Source organism: Nerophis ophidion, linkage group LG15 (assembly GCF_033978795.1).
Source record: "Nerophis ophidion isolate RoL-2023_Sa linkage group LG15, RoL_Noph_v1.0, whole genome shotgun sequence".
Classification (NCBI taxonomy): Eukaryota; Metazoa; Chordata; class Actinopteri; order Syngnathiformes; family Syngnathidae; genus Nerophis; species Nerophis ophidion.
In genome coordinates this window covers 52743228-52770593 of record NC_084625.1, presented here as the reverse complement: position 1 = coordinate 52770593, position 27366 = coordinate 52743228, and the positions used below count along the sequence as shown (strand labels likewise).

At 44.1% G+C, this 27366-nt stretch overlaps 1 protein-coding gene across 1 annotated transcript in view; it reads left to right on the top strand.

Annotated features, from left to right (window-relative positions):
- The window catches only part of LOC133569802 (partitioning defective 3 homolog), a 332895-nt gene that overhangs the window by 261070 nt on the left and 44459 nt on the right, over positions 1–27366 (top strand). Inside the window, exons 9-12 of the mRNA XM_061922424.1 lie at positions 6015–6212; positions 6288–6475; positions 14809–14948; positions 15076–15204. Coding sequence (XP_061778408.1) covers positions 6015–6212; positions 6288–6475; positions 14809–14948; positions 15076–15204 — 655 coding nt within the window. The remainder of the gene's footprint in view (positions 1–6014; positions 6213–6287; positions 6476–14808; positions 14949–15075; positions 15205–27366) is intronic.

The following is a 27366-nucleotide window of genomic DNA, read 5'->3' as shown; positions in this document are numbered from 1 at the left end:
GAAAGCAATGGATGTGGAGCGGGTCTAACATGATACTGTGAAAGTTCAATCCATAGTGGCTCCAACACAGCCGCCAGAGTTCAGTTCAAAGCGGATCCAAGACAGCAGCGAGAGTCCCGTCCACAGGAAACCATCTCAAGCGGAGGCGGATCAGCAGCGTAGAGATGTCCCCAACCGATACACAGGCGAGCGGTCCATCCTGGGTCTCGACTCTGGACAGCCAGTACTTCATCCATGGTCATCAGACCGGACCCCCTCCACAAGGGAGGGGGGGACATAGGAGAAAGAAAAGAAGCGGCAGATCAACTGGTCTAAAAAGGAGGTCTATTTAAAGGCTAGAGTATACAGATGAGTTTTAAGGTGAGACTTAAATGCTTCTACTGAGGTAGCATCTCGAACTGTTACCGGGAGGGCATTCCAGAGTACTGGAGCCCGGACGGAAAACGCTCTATAGCCCGCAGACTTTTTTTGGGCTTTAGGAATCACTAATAAGCCGGAGTCTTTTGAAGGCAGATTTCTTGCCGGGACATATGGTACAATACAATCGGCAAGATAGGCTGGAGCTAGACCGTGTAGTATTTTATACGTAAGTAGTAAAGCCTTTTTTAAAAGCATCCACAGTCTGTGGTGCCCTCAGGTGGTAAGGGAGAGCGTTCCACAGACTGGGAGCGGCGGAGCAGAAAGCCCGGTCTCCCATAGTTTGTAGCTTTGTCCTTGGAGGTTGGAGGAGGTTAGCCTGTTTGGAGCGGAGGTGTGGTGTGGAGGATTTGGGGGTGAGCACTTCTTTGGAGGCACTGGTGGGTAAGTAGGGAGATTTTGAATAATGTGTTAATCCCACAACTGTATATATCGGAATCTGTAATTAAGAGTTGGACAATATCGGCAAAAAAGCCATTATCGGCCATCTCCAAATATCACTCTTACTTAAATTTCAGTTTTTGCAATGCGACGTCTCCATTCTGCACTCCGGGTTGTTTGGTTTTCAACAAAGTGCTTAACTACTCCGCCGTCATGGCTCCAATCCCTGATTGTAGACCTGGCCGGGCAAGCATTTAGACAACAAGTGGGATTGGGTAAATATTTGGATACACTTCATCCAAACTGAAGGACACGTTGATGGGGTAATTTGTGTTTGAATCAGGCTTCGGGTGGAGGCTGATTACTGAAGTGATGCCACTACACGTGTAAACAAGCATATAGACACCCGCTCTTCATTTCCATATGAATGAAACGTCTGAATGAAGCGCCGCCCGCTGTGCAGGAATCATCTTGGCGGTGACTTTGAGGGAGAAGCAGCACGATAGTCCCGATGCGCTACCAGGGGTCTGGAAAGAGGAGATGGGAGGCAGGAACCACTTTCCCCTTCCCCTGTTTTCCCTCCCCTGGTCAGCCAATATATATGCTAAGTTCTCCTGGAAGAAGCAGACAAAATCATTCTGGTCCGGGGATGATGTTGAGCTCCTCGCTCATTTGGCCCCTAAATGTGCTAAGACCTAGCGGGTGTTTTGGATATTGGTGTTTTTTTTGTGTGCGAGTGGCTGCTTATATTAGAACCTTAACAAATTAAAGCTGCAAGCAGCGTTGGTTGGGTCCGCCTTTGGCCGCTGCCAAGCCCTGGTCTAAGTCAGACCTACATAGAGGTCTTTGTTTCATGACATTCCTAACAGAAGTTACAAGCAGTTTTGTCTGGGTTTTTTCCTAGGGGGCGCTAGAGCGTAATTTTGAATTTTGGGGTTTGGTTTTTTATTAGATGGCAATTTTCGCCAGTCCTGATGTGTGTGTAAAATTTGGTGAGTTTTGAAGCATGTTAAGGGGGTCAAATTACAGATCGGCGTTTCTGGATGTTGTTGATAAATGGCTTTCGCTTTGCATAGTAGAGCTTTAACTTGCACTTTGAAGCATTTTAAGGGGGTCAAATTACAGCTCAAAGAGGCAAAAATGACATTTTTTAGGAAAATTTGCGCAGGGGTTTTTTGAAGGCGCGTAAAATCAAAACCGGAGCAGTAATCAAAACTTTGTTGGATAGTTTTAATCAAAAGGGTTCAATCTCTCTCCTGTGCGAGTTTGAAGCCGAAACGACAAACGCGCTCAGAGAAGATAATGTTTGAAGACAGGTGACGGATTTTTACAAAACTTTTGTGTTGAAGGGGTAATTGCCATTTCCTGTGGATTTTTGCTGAAGGATGTCAGTTAGTAAAATGTAGGTCTAAGTGAGACCTACATAGAAGTTTTTGTTTCATGTGTTTCCGACATTCCTACCGGAAGTTACAAGCAGTTTTGTCTGTGTTTTCTTCCCAGGAGCAGTTTTTTCTGTGTTTTATTCAAAAATTGTGCTAGAGCGCAATTTTTACGTTTTTTTTTTTTTTTTTAGATTGCAATTTTTGCCGGTCCTGATATGTGTGCCAAGTTTGGTGAGTTTTGAAGCCTTTTAAGGGGGTCAAATTGTAGCGCAAAGAGACAAAAAGTGCATTTTTTTAGGCAAATTTGGCTTTGAAGGGATTTTAACGAAATTTTTGTTGATTTTTGCCCTAGAAGGTATCATTATGAAATGTAGGTCTAAGTTGGCCCTACATAGAGGTTTTCGTTTCATGTCTCTATGACATTCCTAACAGAAGTTACAAGCAGTCTGTTTTTTTGTTCCTAGGGGGCGCTAGAGAGCAATTACAATTTTTGGGGTTTGGTTCCTTAATAGGTTGGGAAGGTTTGCCGGACCGATGTGTGTGTCAAATTTGGTGAGTTTTGAAGCATGTTAAGGGGGTCAAATTACAGCGCATAGGTGTGGAATAATAATAAGAAGAAAGAAAGAAAGAAAGAATAAAACGCACGAAATTCAATAGGTCCTTTGGCCTGTGGGAGTCCTTTGGCAATGGGCCATGCGGGCCCTAAAAAACCGGTGTCAGATCATGCTTATTATATATAGCAGGGGTCGGCAACCCAAAATGTTGAAAGTGTTGCGATCCGTGAATCGGATCTTCACATATTATTGTTTATTTTTCCATCTTTGTTCTTATTCTCCGTTTGATCCGTTTATTTCCCGTTTAGTCCATCACCATGGTTACTTATTAGTTTCAGCTCTCACGCTGCGCAATTTTATTTATTCTTAGCTCTCATGCTAAATGTTTTGTTTTCCCCTTTCTGTGCCTATGTGCCAGTTTAATTTACTTGCTGTGTTCTATTTCAACGCATCCATGATGCCGAACAGGCGTAACAGAAAGAGCCATATTGGACCAAAAATACAAAAACAAATCTGTCTGGAGCCGCAAAACAAATTTAAAAGCCATATTACATGCAGATAGTGTGTCATGAGATATACATTGAATTAAGGACTTAAATTAAACTAAATTATCTCAAATATAGCTACAAATGAGGCATAATGATGCAATATGTACATACAGCTAGCCTAAATAGCATGTTAGCAACGATTAGCTTGCAGTCATGCAGGGACCAAATATGTCTGATTAGCACTCCACATAAGTCAATAACAACAACAAAACTCACCTTTGTGCATTCATGCACAAGGTTAAAAGTTTGGTGGACAAAATGAGACGGAAAAAGAAGTGGCATAAAACACGTCTTAGAAAGTCGGAGAAAGTTGTACATGTAAACAAACCACGGTGCGTTCAAGGACCGTCAAAATTAGTAGGACAAAACGACGCTCGCCGAATACTCGAATCAGTGAAGCATGTTTAATGTAAAAAATGTGTTTTATAACAATTAGGGGAGGTTTGTGTCATGTTTGTCCTCCAACAGAAACTATATTAAAACTATTTTTTTTATTTTTTTCCATTTTTCATACTTTTTTGAAAAAGCTCCAGAGAGCCACTAGGGCGGCGCTAACGGCTCTAGAGCCGCGGGTTGCCAACCCCCGATATATATATATATATATATATATATATATATATATATATATATATATATATATATAGTGTTTGTAGCCAAAACTAATTTACAACACTTGTCCCCAACAACAAATATCTAACATCATTAAAATATTAAAATAAAAAGAATAAGGCAAAGAGGAGTCTATAATAATGATAGTAATAATACAGACAAAGTGCAATCGAGATAAAAGCCATCCATCTTCGTCTGCTTATCCGAGGTGGGGTCTTGGGGGCAGCAGCCTAAGCAGAGAAGCCCAGACTTCCCTCTCCCCAGCCACTTGGTCCAGCTCTTCCCGGGGGAAGCCAAGGCGTTCCCAGGCCAGCCGGGAGACATAGTCGTCCCAACGTGTCCTGGGTCTTCCCCGTGGCCTCCTACCGGTTGGACGTGCCCTAAACACCTCCCTAGGGAGGCGTTCGGGTGGCATCCTGACCAGATGCCCGAACCACCTCATCTGGCTCCTCTCCATGTGGAGGAGCAGCAACTTTAAGTTGAGTTCCTCCCGGATGACAGAACTTCTCACCCTATCTCTAAGGGAGAGACCCAAACTCATTTGGGCCGCTTATACCCGTGATCTTGTCCTTTCGGTCATAACCCAAAGCTCATGACCATAGGTGAGGATGGGAATGTAGATCGACCGGTAAATTGAGAGCTTTGCCTTCCGGCTCAGCTCCTTCTTCACCACAACGGATCGATACAACGTCCGCATTACTGAAGACGCCGCACCGATCCGCCTGTCGATCTCACCATCCACTCTTCCCTCACTCATGAACAATACTCTGAGATACTTGAACTCCTCCACTTGGGGTAGGGTCTCCTCCCCAACCCGGAGATGGCACTCCACCCTTTTTTCAGGCGAGAACCACGGACTCGGACTTGGAGGTGCTGATTCTCATCCCAGTCGCTTCACACTCGGCTGCGAACCGATCCAGTGTGAGCTGAAGATCCTGGCCAGATGAAGACATCAGGACCACATCATCCGCAAAAAGCAGAGACCTAATCCTGCCGCCACCAAACCAGATCCCCTCAACGCCTTGACTGTGCCTAGAAATAAATGACAGGAAATAAACACAAACTAAGGAAACACAACCAGTCAGCGCTCTTATTTTCGTTCCGTTTCCTGCACGTCTCGTTTCCCTCAGTTGTCCCTGATGGGTAGCCTGGCACACCTGGTTGCAGTTGCCAGTCAGGTTGCTATTTATGCCTGCCACGCCCTCCAGTTAGGGCTCGATGATTCCGTCAGGTGCTGTCGGTCTTGAACCCCGAGATGCGGAGATGGCAGGGGTGGCGCAGGCAATCGTGGCTTTAATGTCAAAAAGTAGTCCCACTGATAAGTGCACACGTAGGAAAAACAGGACACAATCATCAAGTCCTGACTGGAGGTCGAGGCAGGCATAAAATTGCAGCCGGATTGGCAACTGCAACCAGGTGTGCCAGGCTGCCAATCAGGGACAGCTGAGGGAAACGAGACATGCAGGAAATTGGAACTAAAAAAAGGGCGCTGACAGGAAATAAACGCAAACTAAGGAAACACAACCAGTCAGCACTCTTATTTTAGTTCCGTTTCATGCATGTCTCGTTTCCCTCAGCTGTCTCTGATGGGCAGCCTGGCACACCTGGTTGCAGTTGCCAATCAGGTTGCTATTTTTTGCCTGCCCCGCCCTCCAGTCAGGGCTCGATGAATCCGTCAAGTGCTGTCGGTCTTGAACCCCGAGATGCAGAGATGGCAGGCGTGAGGCAGGGAAACATGGCTTTCTAAAAAGAAGTAGTGCCACTGGTAAGTGCACACGCAGGGAAAACAGGAACCGGGAAAATATCATCGAGCCCTGACTTGGGGGCGAGGGAGGCATAAAATCGCAAACGGGTTGGCAACTGCAGCCAGGTGTGCCAGGCTGCCAATCAGGGACAGGTGAAACGAACGCTCAGGGAGACTTGCAGGAAATGGAAGCAAATAAGAGCGCTGGCAGGAAATAAACCGAGGAACCACCACCAAAGGTCTCGTCACCATAATTACTTTCGTGCTTATCTGCAGAGCAACATTACATTTGGCACCACTCTCTCTCATCTGCATTTGGTTCATAACGTGACCTCTGTCTTTCTCTCCCTCCCCCCAATCTCCAACGTACCAACCGCAGAGCCCAGAACATTTTCAGGCAGGCCATGGCTTCCACCCCCATCCTCTTCCACGTGGTCCCCGCCGCCAAGAAGAAGCAGTACGAGCTGCTGGCGGGCAGAAGTGACCTCAGCTCGCCCCAGTCCGGCAGGGTCCGCGTGAGCCAAGGCTCTTGGCATTCCGGAGACAGGACCAGCCTGAAGGGGGGGAGAACATCCAGGTTTGTACGGTTTGTCACGGCCGAATAACCGTTCCTCAGGGGTGGAAAGTTCACCCCATTGTCCGCCTCTTGTAGTCTACGGGACTCCCTGGCAGGGAGCAGCCCTGAGCCGAGGCACAGGTACGCCACGCTACCCCAGTCGTTGCTGTCCAGCGCCTCGTCCACCTCATCGGCTTCCCTGCAGCGCAGGATAAGCACCACCTTGTCCAACAGCTCCTACGTCGCGGGCCGAGGACGCAGTTTCAACATCCAGTTGAAGAAAGGTACTAAGCAACGAGTTGTCCATTGAACGTGGTCAGGAACAACCCGAAGTGTTTATTTATACATTCATGTACGCATACATCCTTGGTTAATTACTGCTGTGGTGTTAGAAGTACACTTCCACTTTGGAAGATCTACCTTAAGATCCCTTAAAGGATCGAACATTCCATGCCAATGACTTACAGTCGTGATCAAAAGTTTACATACTGTTATTGTTTACAGAGGGGAGATGACGGCAAAGACACCAGGGGGTCATAGCTCTATGTATTTTATTTTATATATTGCAATATATATAATAATCAAACAATAATAATAATATCTACGGAAATGGAATGTAAATTAATATGCAGAAGGGGTGTATGATGGAAGACTACGGTTATGAATAATTAGCCGTTGAGTCTTACCAAACGAGGAGAAGGAACAAGGCAGGAAAGGCAATCCATGGGGCAGACAGAAGATCCAGAGCAAGATAGAGAGGCGTCAGACTCCCTGTCCAGACGAGGGTCGAGGAAGGCTGTCCAAAACCACGAGAGACAACAAAGGGGGAGACTCGGGAAGGCACTGTGGGAGAACAACAAGGACGTCAGAACACAGAGGGTAAAAAAGCAGAAAGAGACAGCATAAGGCTTACGGTAAACAAAGAGGTAAACTAAGTTCCCGCATGGATCCTTGGGTCCACTGGTCCTTTATCCAGCTCGCCCTCATCAGTAACAGGTGTGCAGATGGCCGATTGTCTGCAGGCTTGTCGCTGCGTGGGCGTGCTGCGCTCAGCGTGAGCAGCCAGAGGATGAACTGTGACACTTTACAAGTGTATGTACACTTTTGATCGCAAGTTTTTGTGTTTTTGATGGCAGGATCGTGGCTCACCAAAATCCCCAACTTAGCGCAACTTTTTGACTTCATAAGCAAACTCTTCAACCTATTTTGTTTGTGAGCCGAAGCTTTTTTTTTTTAAAAAAAAGGTTGCCATCCACGCTTGGCTTTCTCCGTGCTTCGTCTTCATCAACACAATCACTGTCAGCTCAAGCGGTGACAGTTGGACAGACTGCGAGGGAGACAAACGGGGGGAAAGTAGGTCATGATGGACGATCAGAGGCGCTGACAGCTCCGTGAGATGAGCAGCAGCCACTTGGGCGTGAATACTAATCAGAGTTGTTAGCGTCGGAGGAGGCCCCCTCTGGAACCACATGACGGGACTTTGCCACTTGACGGCGAGACATCGCACGGTGGAATCTGTCTCTCGGAAAATGAATTAGTCATTTAGTAGCGTTATGTCGCGGACATGAAATATTCAAGAACATATCCGTCAACAACAGAGGACAAACAGTTTTACTGGAACACCTAAGAGATCGTTATTTAGGTTAGTATTGTTGGATTTGGTTGTCTTTTTATTTCCTAGTCAGATATTGTTGGATTTGGTTGTCTTTTTATTTCCTAGTCAGATTTTAGAACAACTAAAGTGGGAGCCTTTTGCATGGACCTTGAGTTTGGAATGTCGGAATAAAGCCATAACAAATCTGTTATCTCCACTGTCCGAGGTAGGGAGGAGAAGAAGAGGGGCGGGTGAGAGTGAGTGAGGGGGGAGAAACTGCCATTTTATCAATCAATCAATGTTTATTTATATAGCCCCAAATCACAAATGTCTCAAAGGACTGCACAAATCATTACGACTACAACATCCTCGGAAGAACCCACAAAAGGGCAAGGAAAACTCACACCCAGTGGGCAGGGAGAATTCACATCCAGTGGGACGCCAGTGACAATGCTGACTATGAGAAACCTTGGAGAGGACCTCAGATGTGGGCAACCCCCCCCTCTAGGGGACCGAAAGCAATGGATGTCGAGCGGGTCTAACATGATACTGTGAAAGTTCAATCCATAGTGGCTCCAACACAGCCGCGAGAGTTCAGTTCAAGCGGATCCAAGACAGCAGCGAGAGTCCCGTCCACAGGAAACCATCTCAAGCGGATCAGCAGCGTAGAGACGTCCCCAACCGATACAGGCGAGCGGTCCATCCTGGGTCCCGACGAGCGGTCCATCCTGGGTCTCGACTCTGGACAGCCAGTACTTCATCCATGGTCATCGGACCGGACCCCCTCCACAAGGGAGGGGGGGACATAGGAGAAAGAAAAGAAGCGGCAGATCAACTGGTCTAAAAAGGAGGTCTATTTAAAGGCTAGAGTATACAGATGAGTTTTAAGGTGAGACTTAAATGCTTCTACTGAGGTAGCATCTCGAACTGTTACCGGGAGGGCATTGGATTAGATCCGAAAATTATACGTTACAATAATCGAGACGAGACGTAACAAACGCATGGATAATGTTCTCGGCGTCTTTAGTGGACAAAATGGAGCGAATTTTAGCGATATTACGGAGATGAAAGAAGGCCGTTTTAGTAACGCTTTTAATGTGTGCCTCAAAGGAGAGAGTTGGGTGGAAGATAATACCCAGATTCTTTACCGAGTCGCCTTGTTTTATTATTTGGTTGTCAAATGTTAAATAGAGGTCGGTGTCTAGCAGGACCGATAATCAGCATTTCCGTTTTTTTGGCGTTAAGTTGCAAAAAGTTAGCGGACATCCATTGTTTAATTTCATTAAGACACGCCTCCAGCTGACTACAGTCCGGCGTGTTGGTCAGCTTTAGGGGCATGTAGAGTTGGGTTTCATCAGCATAGCAGTGAAAGCTAACACCGTATTAGCGTATGATGTCACCTAGCGGCAGCATGTAGATGCTGAAGAGTGCAGGGCCAAGGACCGAACCCTGGGGAACTCCACACGTTACCGTAACGTAGTCCGAGGTCACATTGTTATGGGAGACACACTGCATCCTATCAGTAAGATAAGAGTTAAACCAAGACAGGGCTGAGTCTGACATACCAATTCGTGTTTTGATACGCTCTAATAAAATATTATGATCGACGGTATCGAAAGCAGCGCTAAGATCGAGGAGCAGCAACATAGATGACGCATCAGAATCCATCGTTAGCAATAGATCATTAGTCATTTTTGCGAGGGCTGTCTCCGTGGAGTGATTTGCCCTGAAACCGGATTGAAAGGTTTCACATAGATTGTTAAGCGCTAAGTGTTCATTTAGCTGCTCTGCAACAATTTTTTCGAGGATTTTCGAAATAAAGGGAAGGTGAGACACCGGTCGGTAGTTTACCATGAGGTCAGGATCGAGGTTAGGTCTTTTAAGGAGAGGATGAATAACCGCTTTTTTGAATGCAACGGAAACAGTGCCCGAGGAAAGTGATAAGTTTATAATATTTAGCACTGATGGACCTAATAATACAAAAAGCTCCTTGATAAGTTTCCCAGGAAGTGGGTCAAGTAAACATGTTGTTTGTTTTATTCCATTTACACGTTGTAACAATCCTTCTAATGTTATTTCATCAAAACGAGAGAAACTATTTTGGATATTTGCAGTATCCGCCGTATATACCATCGTATCTGTGTTACTATAACCCCGTTGTAGCTGGGACGCATTGTCTTTAATCTCCTTTCTAATAAGTTCAATTTTCCTATTAAAGAACTTCATAAAGTCTACTGTACTAAACAAAAATTTTGGATCGTTTTTATTAATGCGGATGAGATTCGAGTAATAATTAGTTAGTTAGTTAGTTAGTTAGTTAGTTAGTTAGTTAGCAACCACATTATTCACGAATTTGGATGAAAATTACAGGAATAAGGAATACGTGATCAGATTTTGGAGGTGATCAGAATTGTTCTCTGGATTCAGGATTTTTCTTTAATGTTTGTCTTCAATTGGAAGAAACCCAGCAGACACAAGACATTGACGCAACATTGATTGTACGTAAATGTCCTTTTAAAACTGACTTTGAAACAACTTAGCTGTGGAGCTCTTGCTACTCAGGGTTCTCTGGACCGCCAATGACGGACATAAACAGCCGTGGTTATCTTTGTAAACAATGATTCATTTTTTAATAAGTCCTGTTTTTCAGTTATGTTAAAGTCTCTCGCTCGTTCATCAACCAAACTGTCGGTGGCTTAGTGGTTAGAGCAGGGGTCAGCAACCTTTTTTGAAACCTAGAGATACTTCTTGGGTACTGATTAATGCCAAGGGCTACCAGTTTGATACACACTTAAATACATTTTATTTCTAACCGTCATTCCGTTATACATTTTTTTTCCTTTTATGGAAGGTCTTTTGTAGAGAATAAATGATGAAAAAAACACTTAATTGAACGGTTTAAAAGAGGAGAAAACACGGAAAAAAATGAAAATTTAATTTTTAAACATAGTTTATCTTCAATTTCGACTCTTTAAAAATTCAAAATTCAACCGAAAAAAAAGAGAGAAAAACTAGCTAAATCGAATCTTTTTGAAAAAAATTTAAAAATGACTTATGGAACATCGTTAGTAATTTTTCCTGATTAACATTAATTTTAGAATTTTGATGACATGTTTTAAATAGCTTAAAATCCAATCTGCACTTTGTTAGAATATATAACAAATTGGACTAAGCTATTTTTGCTAACAAGGACAAATCATTATTGTAGATTTTCCAGAACAAACATTTTTAAATGAATTCAAAAGACTTTGAAATAAGATTTAAATTTGATTCTACAGATTGTGAATGTGAGTGTGAATATTGTGTGTCTATCTGTGTTGGCCCTCCCATGAGCTGGCGACTTGTCCAGGGTGTAGCCCGCCTTCCGCCCGATTTTAGCTGAGATAGAAAATAGATGGATGGATGTACAGATTTTCTAGATTTGCCAGAATATTTTTTTTGAATTTTAATCATAAGTTTGAAGAAATATTTCACAAATATTCTTCGTCGAAAAAACAGAAGCTAAAATGAGGAATTAAAATGTATTTATTATTCTTTACAACAACAAGAAAAATACTTGAACATTTATTTAAATTGTCAGGAAAGAAGAGGAAGGAATTTAAAAGGTAAAAAAGTATGTTTTTAAAAATCCTAAAATTATTTTTAAGGTTGTATTTTTTCTCTAAAATTGTCTTTCTGAAAGTTATAAGAAGCAAAATAAAAAAAATAAATGAATTTATTTAAACAAGTGAAAAGCAAGTCTTTAAAATATTTTCTTGGATTTTCAAATTCTATTTGAGTTTTGTCTCTCTTAGAATTAAAAATGGCGAGCAAAGCGAGACCAGCTTGCTAGTAAATAAATACAATTTTAAAAAATAGAGGCAGCTCACTGGTAAGTGCTGCTATTTTTAGAACAGGCCAGCAGGTGCCTCATCTGGTCCTTACGGGGGCACCGAGTTGGTGACCCCTGGGTTAGAGTGTCCGTCTTGAGATGGGTAGGTCGTGAGTTCAAACCCCGGCCGAGTCATACCAAAGACTATAAAAATGGGAGCCATTACCTCCCTGTTTGGCACTCAGCATCAAGGCTTGGAATTGGAGTTGAATCACCAAAAATGATTCCCGGGCGTGGTCACCGCTGCTCCTCACTGCTCCCCTCAGCTCCCAGGGGGTGAGCAAGGGGATGGGTCAAAACCACAGTGTGTATGTGAGAATCATTGCTACTTTAACTTTACTTTAACTTACTAGTAGTTACACCTGTTATGTTGCCTGATTGTGCTTCCTGTGCACTTCCCTGCTGCACTACATTTTTACAATCAAAAGAGTCTTACCCGCACATCTTCAAGTCACATTCCCTGCACTGTACTCGGTAGAATTTGTCGTAGAAAGAAATGGAAAATCCAGTGGATTTCCGGCAGTAATTATAAATACCCGGCTGACCTTTGAAAAAATTTTTTTTCTTGGATTTTATCGGACAAATTCAAATCTCCTCGCTCAGCAGAAAAGGTCAGGTCACCGTTGCTTATGTGTCTGTTTTATTTACCCGTTTGACCCCGAGACCTGCAATTCATATTAGTCTGCCGAACCTTAAAGGTCACCGTCTTGGAACTAAGACAAGGCTTTCAACATCAAGGGCATTACCACTTTTACCTGTGGAAATTGGAATGGTCCTTGACGAAGTTGAATGGAAATGTTATTTGAAGCTTTACATGTTGAACTTGTTTGTTGTTATAACAGACCCGATGACAGAGGAAATACATATATGGTCGAAGGAAGTGGAAACACGTTGCAAGTACAGAAATGCTTACCGATATAGGGCTAGGTCTATTAAGTCCCATGCACACTTGATAGCAGACAGAACTACTAAGCTAGTGTCTCCTTGGTGAGCAGAATAAGGAGCACAAGCCATTCAGGAACATGCAGAATACTTGAAGAACAACACAACACTGAGAGGTGAACATGTAAATGTTATTATTTGGCAACCATGTTCAGAAAATTACTTTTTAAAAAGTAATTAATTGTAGTTATGGTTGAAAGATTGAATGGCTGTCGTGGCTTCTTGTCAACAAACGGGGTATTGTTTGGATGGCAAGTTTGTCACTTCAGTCATTGATTTGTCGTTCTCTAACATGCATTTAAGAGATGTTTTGATATAAGAGCACAGTGTGTGGAGTCTTTGTTTTTAAAAGGCGGGGCCTGTTGCCTAGTGATGTCATCGAGGGCTTCAACGGAGCTGTGTTTGTTAGCTTTAGCAGTTAGCAGCGCACTTTGTCGGCTTGACGCCAGCTTTTTTAATTTTTTTCCACCAGGTTGTGTAACCTCTGCTTAATAAAGAGATAGAATGACTTGTCGTGGCTTCTTGTCAACAAACGGGGTATTGTTTGGATGGCAAGATTGTCACTTTAATCATTGATTTGTTGTTCTCTAACATGCATTTGAGAGATGTTTAATATAAAAGCACAGTGGGTGGAGTCTGTGTTTTTAAAAGGCGGAGCCTGTTGCCTAGTGATGTCATCGAGGGCTTCAACGGAGCTGTGTTTGTTAGCTTTAGCAGTTAGCAGCGCAATTTGTCGGCCTTGACACCAGCTCTTTGAATTTTTTTCCACCGGGTTGTGTAACCTCTGCTTAATAAAGAGATAGAATGGCTTGTCGTGGCTTCTTGTCAACAAACGGGGTATTGTTTGGATGGCAAGTTTGTCACTTCAGTCATTGATTTGTTGTTCTCTAACATGCATTTAAGAGATGTTTAATATAAGAGCACAGTGGGTGGAGTCTGTGTTTTTAAAAGGCGGGGCCTGTTGCCTAGTGATGTCATCGAGGGCTTCAACGGAGCTGTGTTTGTTAGCTTTAGCAGTTAGCAGCGCACTTTGTCGGCCTTGACACCAGCTCTTTAAATTTTTTTACACCAAAATTGTGTAACCTCTGCTTAATAAAGAGATAGAATGGCTTGTCGTGGCTTCTTGTCAACAAACGGGGTATTGTTTGGATGGCAAGATTGTCACTTCAGTCATTGATTTGTTGTTCTCTAACATGCATTTGAGAGATGTTTAATATAAGAGCACAGTGGGTGGAGTCTGTGTTTTTAAAAGGCGGGGCCTGTTGCCTAGTAACGTGTGATGGAATCGAGGGCCTCAACAGAGCTATGTTTGTTAGCTTTAGCAGTTAGCATTTAGCATTCAGTGTCCTGAAATTATTTTTAAAAAGTAATTAATTACATTTTTTACTTTGCCAAAAAAGTAATTGAATTACTAACGGAATCTGAGCAAAGATGAGTAGAGATGAATTGAACGGTGTATTGTTTGGATGGCAAGTTTTCATTTGTCGTTTGATATCAAGTTCATTTTAGTGCGATACTGCTTGTTGCGTTCACCAGTAAAAATATATTTCCTGCGTTGAACTTGCTGCACTTGTTATTGTTGTTGACATAAATAAAACCAAATCCAGCTATCACTAACGGCGTTTTAACGGACCATAAAGTAATTAATTAGAATACTCGTTACTAGTAATATAGTTTATTAAACTGGGTCGGCGTGGCTCGGTTGGTAGAGCGGCCGTGCCAGCAACTTGAGGGTCCCAGGTTAGATCATTATTGTGGAAGTCTCTCTATGGTGGGTGGGTTCTCCTGAGTCCCGTAGATATTTCGTGAGACCGGTGTGCAGGTTTGAGCCAGTCTTTTATTGTCATACACAAGTCTTGTTTGCTTTTCAGCAATATATACTTTAGGCCTTTTCAGTCGGGCGTGTCTCTGCTCTGCTCCAACTACGTGTCTCGTTCCGGCTGCTGCTAATAAGGGTGACCGGTGATTAGATAGCAAATCCCAGCTGGGCAATCTACTCACCTACCGGTTTCTTCGAGGCCGGGCTTTACAAACCCCGCTCTGCATCAGGCCCGCAGGCCACGCCTCCCTCCACAATTATATGAATGTATTTCAGATGTGTTCATGTATAAACATGATACATTGAAGAAGATGTGATACACATTAAAATGAATGTAATATTTGCATTTTCTTATTTCAAATGGTAAATATTTGGCCTTTTTATGTCTTAGGTCCGGAAGGACTTGGGTTCAGCATCACTTCCCGAGATGTTCCAGTTGGTGGCAGCGCTCCTATTTATGTCAAAAACATACTGGCTCGGGGTGCCGCCATCCAAGATGGTAGACTCAAAGCTGGAGACTGTCTTCTGAAGGTAGGACCATGTATTTCATTTCTTAACCACCCTTTTATAATAACCAGATATTAAAAAGGACATCTGGAAGTATCATTGGGTCCTTGGTTCCCACCCATGTATCATTACTACTGGATGTGTGATGCAGGTCGGTGGTGTGGACCTGAGTGGTAAAACCCAAGAAGAGGTGGTGGCCGTGCTGCGTGCTGCACCCATGGGTGGGGTAGTCAACCTGCTGGTGACTCGTCCAGAGGAACCCCTGCTGCCTCGAGAAGTGGTGAGTACGCACCCGGGTCTGATCCGACGTCGTGTCTGTTGCCGAGTGGTGAGTACGCACCCAGGTCTGATCCGACTTCGTGTCTGTTGCCGAGTGGTGAGTACGCACCCAGGTCCGATCCGACTTCGTGTCTGTTGCCGAGTGGTGAGTACGCACCCAGGTCTGATCCGACCTCGTGTCTGTTGCCGAGTGGTGAGTACGCACCCGGGTCTGATCCGACGTCGTGTCTGTTGCCGAGTGGTGAGTACGCACCCGGGTCTGATCCGACGTCGTGTCTGTTGCCGACTTTTTCCAGGCAGACCAATGTCCAAAATATCTTCTGGCCGGACTGTTCAGGCTCATTTCAGGGTTTTTCAAATCACATCCAGTTCCTAGTGGTGCACTTTAGTAAGTTTTAATCAAAGACTGGAGTAAGTCTGCATTCTTCTCCTCTTGGCTGATCTAGTCTGTTGCATCTCGCCGCTAACTGGTCACATGCTAATGGTCACCAGAGAAGAACTGAATGTTGGAGAACCAACATGGTGATGCCAGAAGAGCAGTGACCCTGACCAAGGTCTTTAAATCCCTGGAGAGTATTTTGTGCCAAATGCCTATGAAGGTTCTCATTCATCAGGTCTTTGTAGTCTCAGGGTTTTGTCTTGGAGGCGATTAGCCTCTCATATGAGGTGACTTCATCAGTTCATGGTCTTAGACTTAGATTGGTCACATCTAGTCTTAGACTTAGATTGGTCACATCTAGTCTTAGACTTAAATTGGTCACATCGAGTCTTAGACTTAGATTGGTCACATCTATTCTTAGACTTAGATTGGTCACATCTAGTCTTAGTCTTAGATTGGTCACATCTAGTCTTAGACTTAGATTGATCACATCTAGTCTTAGACTTAGATTGGTCACGTCTAGTCTTAGACTTAGATTGGTCACATCTAGTCTTAGACTTAGTTTGGTCACATCTAGTCTTAGACTTATATTGGTCAGTTCCAGCCTTAGACTTAGATTGTTCAGGTCTAGTCTTAGACTTAGATTGGTCAGTTCCAGCCTTAGACTTAGATTGTTCAGGTCTAGTTTTTGACTTAGATTGGTCACATCTAGTCTTAGACTTAGATTGATCACATCCAGTCTTAGACTTAGATTGGTCGCATCTAGTCTTAGACTCAGATTGATCACATCTAGTCTTGGACTTAGATTGATCACATCTAGTCTTAGACTTATATTGGTCAGTTCCAGCCTTAGACTTAGATTGTTCAGGTCTAGTCTTAGACTTAGATTGGTCGCACCTAGTCTTAGACTTAGATTGGTCAGTTCCAGCCTTAGACTTAGATTGTTCAGGTCTAGTTTTTGACTTAGATTGGTCACATCTAGTCTTAGACTTAGATTGGTCACATCTAGTCTTAGACTTAGATTGGTTGCATCTAGTCTTGGACATAGATTGGTCAGTTCCAGCCTTAGACTTAGATTGGTCAGGTCTGGTTTTTGACTTAGATTGGTCACATCTAGTCTTAGACTTAGATTGGTCACATCTAGTCTTAGATTTAGATTGGTCACATCTAGTCTTAGACTTAGATTGGTCGCATCTCGTCTTAGACTTAGATCGGTCACATCAAGTCTCAGACTTAGATGATTAGATCAAGTCATAAAATTATATTGGTTGGATCTAGTCTTAGTTTTGAATCGATTAAATCTAGTCTTAGTATTAGATTGGTCAGACCTGGTCATAGATTTAGATTGGTCAGATTTAGTCTTAGACTTAGATTTGTCACATCTAGTCTTAGATTGGTCAGATTTAGTCTTAGACTTAGATCTGTCAGCTCAAGTCTTAGGCTTGGATTGGTTAGATTTAGTCTTAGACTTGGATTGGTTAGATCTAGTCTTAGACTTCGATCGGTCACATCTAGCCTTAGATTGGTCAGATCTAGTCTTAGACTTAGATTGATCACATCTAGTCTTAGACTTTGATTGGTCACATCTAGTCTTATAATTAGATTGGTCAAATCTAGTCCTAGGCATAGGGTGGTCAGATCAAGTCTTAGGCTTAGATTGGTTAGACCTAGTCTTGGACTTAGATTGGTTAGATCTAGTCTTAGACTTAGATTGGTCACACTAGTTTTAGACCTATATTGGTCACATCTAGTCTTAGTCTCACATTGATCACATTTAGTCTTAGACTTAGATTGGTCATATCTAGTCTTAGTCTTAGATTGATCACATCTAGTCTTATAATTAGATTGGTTGAATGTAGTCCTAGACATAGGGTGGTCAGATCAAGTCTTAGGCTTAGTTTGGTTAGACCTAGTCTTAGATTTAGATTGGTTAGATCTAGTCTTAGACTTAGATTGGTCACATCTAGTTTTAGACTTATATTGGTCACATCTAGTTTTAGACTTATATTGGTCACATCTAGTCTTAGTCTCACATTGATCACATTTAGTCTTAGACTTAGATTGGTCAGATCTAGTCTTAGTCTTAGATTGATCACATCTAGTCTTATAATTAGATTGGTCAGATCAAGTCCTAGATTAGATTGGTTGGATCTAGTCTCAGTTTTAGATTGGTCAGACCTGGTCATAGACTTAGATTGGTGGGATCTAGTCTTAGACTTAGATTGGTCAGATCAAGTCTTTGGTTTAGATTGGTTGGATCTAGTCTTAGACTGGTTAGATCTAGTCTTAGACTTAGATTGGTCAGATCTAGTACTGGTGTCCTCTAAGACAGACCATGTTGCGCAATAAATTCCCTTTGCCGTCTTACTTTGGAAGCCCATAGAAAGAAATGTAATTCTTAAACCAGAAAAAAACATTTTGGCTGACATTGTTTCAGAAATAATCAGTGCTGATACACATGGACTTCCCAAAAATTGGGACATGGAACAATTCATAAGAACTCATTGAAATCTCATCTATAAAGTCGATGGCCACTGGACTATGAACAGTTGTCTCAGAAGTCAGGTCTATAATCAAATCAGACTTCTTCAGTTGATGCCCAACGACCAAATAGGACAGCTCTAGACTGCGGGGATGTTGTTGGATCCAAAGTATTTATGTCCTGAAGAAACTCTAACCCCTCCCTATCGAGAACGGTCTCGGTTGTTAGGATAAGGTGCAGTTCGCCGAAGTTCTTAGTCCGGAAGATTTAGGAGTAACTTGAAACTGAAACCAGGTATGGTTGACCAACACGAACAGGCTATGTAGAACACGAGCACAGCATTGCAAACCTACAAGTCAGGATGACCAGTTTGTAAGGTTAGGTTCCGTTAAATGCAGCAGTTCTCACGGAACCTGCAGAGCTCCTGGTGTAAGACCTTGCATGCAGACCAGCAGACATGGACTAGAGCATCACAAGCAGACATGTACACACCAACATGGACTAGAGCATCACAAGCAGACATGTACACACCAACATGGACTAGAGCATCACAAGCAGACATGTACACACCAACATGGACTAGAGCATCACAAGCAGACATGTACACACCAACATGGACTAGAGCATCACAAGCACACATGTACACACCAACATGGACTAGAGCATCACAAGCAGACATGTACACACCAACATGGACTAGAGCATCACAAGCAGACATGTACACACCAACATGGACTAGAGCATCACAAGCAGACATGTACACACCAGCATGGACTAGAGCATCACAAGCAGACATGTACACACCAACATGGACTAGAGCATCACAAGCAGACATGTACACACCAACATGGACTAGAGCATCACAAGCAGACATGTACACACCAACATGGACTAGAGCATCACAAGCAGACATGTACACACCAACATGGACTAGAGCATCACAAGCAGACATGCACACACCAACATGGACTAGAGCATCACAAGCAGACATGTACACACCAACATGGACTAGAGCATCACAAGCAGACATGTACACACCAACATGGACTAGAGCATCACAAGCAGACATGTACACACCAACATGGACTAGAGCATCACAAGCAGACATGTACACACCAACATGGACTAGAGCATCACAAGCAAACATGTACACACCAACATGGACTAGAGCATCACAAGCAAACATGTACACACCAACATGGACTAGAGCATCACAAGCAGACATGTACACACCAACATGGACTAGAGCATCAGAAGCAGACATGTACACACCAACATGGACTAGAGCATCACAAGCAGACATGTACACACCAACATGGACTAGAGCATCACAAGCAGACATGTACACACCAACATGGACTAGAGCATCAGAAGCAGACATGTACACACCAACATGGACTAGAGCATCACAAGCAGACATGTACACACCAACATGGACTAGAGCATCACAAGCAGACATGTACACACCAACATGGACTAGAGCATCACAAGCAGACATGTACACACCAACATGGACTAGAGCATCACAAGCAGACATGTACACACCAACATGGACTAGAGCATCACAAGCAGACATGTACACACCAACATGGACTAGAGCATCACAAGCAGACATGTACACACCAACATGGACTAGAGCATCACAAGCAGACATGTACACACCAACATGGACTAGAGCATCACAAGCAGACATGTACACACCAACATGGACTAGAGCATCACAAGCAGACATGTACACACCAACATGGACTAGAGCATCACAAGCAGACATGTACACACCAACATGGACTAGAGCATCACAAGCAGACATGTACACACCAACATGGACTAGAGCATCACAAGCAGACATGTACACACCAACATGGACTAGAGCATCACAAGCAGACATGTACACACCAACATGGACTAGAGCATCACAAGCAGACATGTACACACCAACATGGACTAGAGCATCACAAGCAAACATGTACACACCAACATGGACTAGAGCATCACAAGCAAACATGTACACACCAACATGGACTAGAGCATCACAAGCAGACATGTACACACCAACATGGACTAGAGCATCACAAGCAGACATGTACACACCAACATGGACTAGAGCATCAGAAGCAGACATGTACACACCAACATGGACTAGAGCATCACAAGCAGACATGTACACACCAACATGGACTAGAGCATCACAAGCAGACATGTACACACCAACATGGACTAGAGCATCACAAGCAGACATGTACACACCAACATGGACTAGAGCATCACAAGCAGACATGTACACACCAACATGGACTAGAGCATCACAAGCAGACATGTACACACCAACATGGACTAGAGCATCACAAGCAGACATGCACACACCAACATGGACTAGAGCATCACAAGCAGACATGTACACACCAACATGGACTAGAGCATCACAAGCAGACATGTACACACCAACATGGACTAGAGCATCACAAGCAAACATGTACACACCAACATGGACTAGAGCATCACAAGCAAACATGTACACACCAACATGGACTAGAGCATCACAAGCAGACATGTACACACCAACATGGACTAGAGCATCAGAAGCAGACATGTACACACCAACATGGACTAGAGCATCACAAGCAAACATGTACACACCAACATGGACTAGAGCATCACAAGCAAACATGTACACACCAACATGGACTAGAGCATCAGAAGCAGACATGTACACACCAACATGGACTAGAGCATCACAAGCAGACATGTACACACCAACATGGACTAGAGCATCACAAGCAGACATGTACACACCAACATGGACTAGAGCATCACAAGCAGACATGTACACACCAACATGGACTAGAGCATCACAAGCAGACATGTACACACCAACATGGACTAGAGCATCACAAGCAGACATGTACACACCAACATGGACTAGAGCATCACAAGCAGACATGTACACACCAACATGGACTAGAGCATCACAAGCAGACATGTACACACCAACATGGACTAGAGCATCACAAGCAAACATGTACACACCAACATGGACTAGAGCATCACAAGCAGACATGTACACACCAACATGGACTAGAGCATCACAAGCAGACATGTACACACCAACATGGACTAGAGCATCACAAGCAGACATGTACACACCAACATGGACTAGAGCATCACAAGCAGACATGTACACACCAACATGGACTAGAGCATCACAAGCAGACATGTACACACCAACATGGACTAGAGCATCACAAGCAGACATGTACACACCAACATGGACTAGAGCATCACAAGCAGACATGTACACACCAACATGGACTAGAGCATCACAAGCAGACATGTACACACCAACATGGACTAGAGCATCACAAGCAGACATGTACACACCAACATGGACTAGAGCATCACAAGCAGACATGTACACACCAACATGGACTAGAGCATCACAAGCAGACATGTACACACCAACATGGACTAGAGCATCACAAGCAGACATGTACACACCAACATGGACTAGAGCATCACAAGCAGACATGCACACACCAACATGGACTAGAGCATCACAAGCAGACATGTACACACCAACATGGACTAGAGCATCACAAGCAGACATGTACACACCAACATGGACTAGAGCATCAGAAGCAGACATGTACACACCAACATGGACTAGAGCATCACAAGCAGACATGTACACACCAACATGGACTAGAGCATCACAAGCAGACATGTACACACCAACATGGACTAGAGCATCACAAGCAGACATGTACACACCAACATGGACTAGAGCATCACAAGCAGACATGTACACACCAACATGGACTAGAGCATCACAAGCAGACATGTACACACCAACATGGACTAGAGCATCACAAGCAGACATGTACACACCAACATGGACTAGAGCATCACAAGCAGACATGTACACACCAACATGGACTAGAGCATCACAAGCAGACATGTACACACCAACATGGACTAGAGCATCAGAAGCAGACATGTACACACCAACATGGACTAGAGCATCACAAGCAGACATGTACACACCAACATGGACTAGAGCATCACAAGCAGACATGTACACACCAACATGGACTAGAGCATCACAAGCAGACATGTACACACCAACATGGACTAGAGCATCACAAGCAGACATGTACACACCAACATGGACTAGAGCATCACAAGCAGACATGTACACACCAACATGGACTAGAGCATCACAAGCAGACATGTACACACCAACATGGACTAGAGCATCACAAGCAGACATGCACACACCAACATGGACTAGAGCATCACAAGCAGACATGTACACACCAACATGGACTAGAGCATCACAAGCAGACATGTACACACCAACATGGACTAGAGCATCACAAGCAGACATGTACACACCAACATGGACTAGAGCATCACAAGCAGACATGTACACACCAACATGGACTAGAGCATCACAAGCAGACATGTACACACCAACATGGACTAGAGCATCACAAGCAAACATGTACACACCAACATGGACTAGAGCATCACAAGCAAACATGTACACACCAACATGGACTAGAGCATCACAAGCAGACATGTACACACCAACATGGACTAGAGCATCAGAAGCAGACATGTACACACCAACATGGACTAGAGCATCACAAGCAGACATGTACACACCAACATGGACTAGAGCATCACAAGCAGACATGTACACACCAACATGGACTAGAGCATCACAAGCAGACATGTACACACCAACATGGACTAGAGCATCACAAGCAGACATGCACACACCAACATGGACTAGAGCATCACAAGCAGACATGCACACACCAACATGGACTAGAGCATCACAAGCAGACATGTACACACCAACATGGACTAGAGCATCACAAGCAGACATGTACACACCAACATGGACTAGAGCATCACAAGCAGACATGTACACACCAACATGGACTAGAGCATCACAAGCAAACATGTACACACCAACATGGACTAGAGCATCACAAGCAGACATGTACACACCAACATGGACTAGAGCATCAGAAGCAGACATGTACACACCAACATGGACTAGAGCATCACAAGCAGACATGTACACACCAACATGGACTAGAGCATCACAAGCAGACATGTACACACCAACATGGACTAGAGCATCACAAGCAGACATGTACACACCAACATGGACTAGAGCATCACAAGCAAACATGTACACACCAACATGGACTAGAGCATCACAAGCAAACATGTACACACCAACATGGACTAGAGCATCACAAGCAGACATGTACACACCAACATGGACTAGAGCATCAGAAGCAGACATGTACACACCAACATGGACTAGAGCATCACAAGCAGACATGTACACACCAACATGGACTAGAGCATCACAAGCAGACATGTACACACCAACATGGACTAGAGCATCACAAGCAGACATGCACACACCAACATGGACTAGAGCATCACAAGCAGACATGCACACACCAACATGGACTAGAGCATCACAAGCAGACATGTACACACCAACATGGACTAGAGCATCAGAAGCAGACATGTACACACCAACATGGACTAGAGCATCACAAGCAGACATGTACACACCAACATGGACTAGAGCATCAGAAGCAGACATGTACACACCAACATGGACTAGAGCATCACAAGCAGACATGTACACACCAACATGGACTAGAGCATCACAAGCAGACATGTACACACCAACATGGACTAGAGCATCACAAGCAGACATGTACACACCAACATGGACTAGAGCATCACAAGCATACATGTACACACCAACATGGACTAGAGCATCACAAGCAGACATGTACACACCAACATGGACTAGAGCATCACAAGACAAGCAGACATGTACACACCAACATGGACTAGAGCATCACAAGCATACATGTACACACCAACATGGACTAGAGCATCACAAGCAGACATGTACACACCAACATGGACTAGAGCATCACAAGCATACATGTACACACCAACATGGACTAGAGCATCACAAGCAGACATGCACACACCAACATGGACTAGAGCATCACAAGCAGACATGTACACACCAACATGGACTAGAGCATCACAAGCAGACATGTACACACCAACATGGACTAGAGCATCACAAGCAGACATGTACACACCAACATGGACTAGAGCATCACAAGCAAACATGTACACACCAACATGGACTAGAGCATCAGAAGCAACATGTACACACCAACATGGACTAGAGCATCAGAAGCAGACATGTACACACCAACATGGACTAGAGCATCACAAGCAGACATGTACACACCAACATGGACTAGAGCATCACAAGCAGACATGTACACACCAACATGGACTAGAGCATCACAAGCAGACATGCACACACCAACATGGACTAGAGCATCACAAGCAGACATGTACACACCAACATGGACTAGAGCATCACAAGCAGACATGTACACACCAACATGGACTAGAGCATCACAAGCAGACATGTACACACCAACATGGACTAGAGCATCACAAGCAGACATGCACACACCAACATGGACTAGAGCATCACAAGCAGACATGTACACACCAACATGGACTAGAGCATCACAAGCAGACATGTACACACCAACATGGACTAGAGCATCACAAGCAGACATGTACACACCAACATGGACTAGAGCATCACAAGCAGACATGTACACACCAACATGGACTAGAGCATCACAAGCAGACATGTACACACCAACATGGACTAGAGCATCACAAGCAGACATGTACACACCAACATGGACTAGAGCATCACAAGCAGACATGTACACACCAACATGGACTAGAGCATCACAAGCAAACATGTACACACCAACATGGACTAGAGCATCACAAGCAGACATGTACACACCAACATGGACTAGAGCATCACAAGCAGACATGTACACACCAACATGGACTAGAGCATCACAAGCAGACATGTACACACCAACATGGACTAGAGCATCACAAGCAGACATGCACACACCAACATGGACTAGAGCATCACAAGCAGACATGTACACACCAACATGGACTAGAGCATCACAAGCAGACATGTACACACCAACATGGACTAGAGCATCACAAGCAGACATGTACACACCAACATGGACTAGAGCATCACAAGCAGACATGCACACACCAACATGGACTAGAGCATCACAAGCAGACATGTACACACCAACATGGACTAGAGCATCACAAACAGACATGCACACACCAACATGGACTAGAGCATCACAAGCAGACATGTACACACCAACATGGACTAGAGCATCACAAGCAGACATGTACACACCAACATGGACTAGAGCATCACAAGCAGACATGTACACACCAACATGGACTAGAGCATCACAAGCAGACATGTACACACCAACATGGACTAGAGCATCACAAGCAGACATGTACACACCAACATGGACTAGAGCATCACAAGCAGACATGTACACACCAACATGGACTAGAGCATCACAAGCAGACATGTACACACCAACATGGACTAGAGCATCACAAGCAGACATGTACACACCAACATGGACTAGAGCATCACAAGCAGACATGTACACACCAACATGGACTAGAGCATCACAAGCAGACATGCACACACCAACATGGACTAGAGCATCACAAGCAGACATGTACACACCAACATGGACTAGAGCATCACAAGCAGACATGTACACACCAACATGGACTAGAGCATCAGAAGCAGACATGTAAACACCAACATGGACTAGAGCATCACAAGCAGACATGTACACACCAACATGGACTAGAGCATCACAAACAGACATGTACACACCAACATGGACTAGAGCATCACAAGCAGACATGTACACACCAACATGGACTAGAGCATCACAAGCAGACATGTACACACCAACATGGACTAGAGCATCACAAGCAGACATGTACACACCAACATGGACTAGAGCATCACAAGCAGACATGTACACACCAACATGGACTAGAGCATCACAAGCAGACATGTACACACCAACATGGACTAGAGCATCACAAGCAGACATGTACACACCAACATGGACTAGAGCATCACAAGCAGACATGTACACACCAACATGGACTAGAGCATCACAAGCAGACATGTACACACCAACATGGACTAGAGCATCACAAGCAGACATGTACACACCAACATGGACTAGAGCATCACAAGCAGACATGTACACACCAACATGGACTAGAGCATCACAAGCAGACATGTACACACCAACATGGACTAGAGCATCACAAGCAGACATGCACACACCAACATGGACTAGAGCATCACAAGCAGACATGTACACACCAACATGGACTAGAGCATCACAAGCAGACATGTACACACCAACATGGACTAGAGCATCACAAGCAGACATGCACACACCAACATGGACTAGAGCATCACAAGCAGACATGCACACACCTACATGGACTAGAGCATCACAAGCAGACATGTACACACCAACATGGACTAGAGCATCACAAGCAGACATGTACACACCAACATGGACTAGAGCATCACAAGCAGACATGTACACACCAACATGGACTAGAGCATCACAAGCAGACATGTACACACCAACATGGACTAGAGCATCACAAGCAGACATGTACACACCAACATGGACTAGAGCATCACAAGCAGACATGTACACACCAACATGGACTAGAGCATCACAAGCAGACATGTACACACCAACATGGACTAGAGCATCACAAGCAGACATGTACACACCAACATGGACTAGAGCATCACAAGCAGACATGTACACACCAACATGGACTAGAGCATCACAAGCAGACATGTACACACCAACATGGACTAGAGCATCACAAGCAGACATGTACACACCAACATGGACTAGAGCATCAGAAGCAGACATGTAAACACCAACATGGACTAGAGCATCACAAGCAGACATGTACACACCAACATGGACTAGAGCATCACAAGCAGACATGTACACACCAACATGGACTAGAGCATCACAAGCAGACATGTACACACCAACATGGACTAGAGCATCACAAGCAGACATGTACACACCAACATGGACTAGAGCATCACAAGCAGACATGTACACACCAACATGGACTAGAGCATCACAAGCAGACATGTACACACCAACATGGACTAGAGCATCACAAGCAGACATGTACACACCAACATGGACTAGAGCATCACAAGCAGACATGTACACACCAACATGGACTAGAGCATCACAAGCAGACATGTACACACCAACATGGACTAGAGCATCACAAGCAGACAT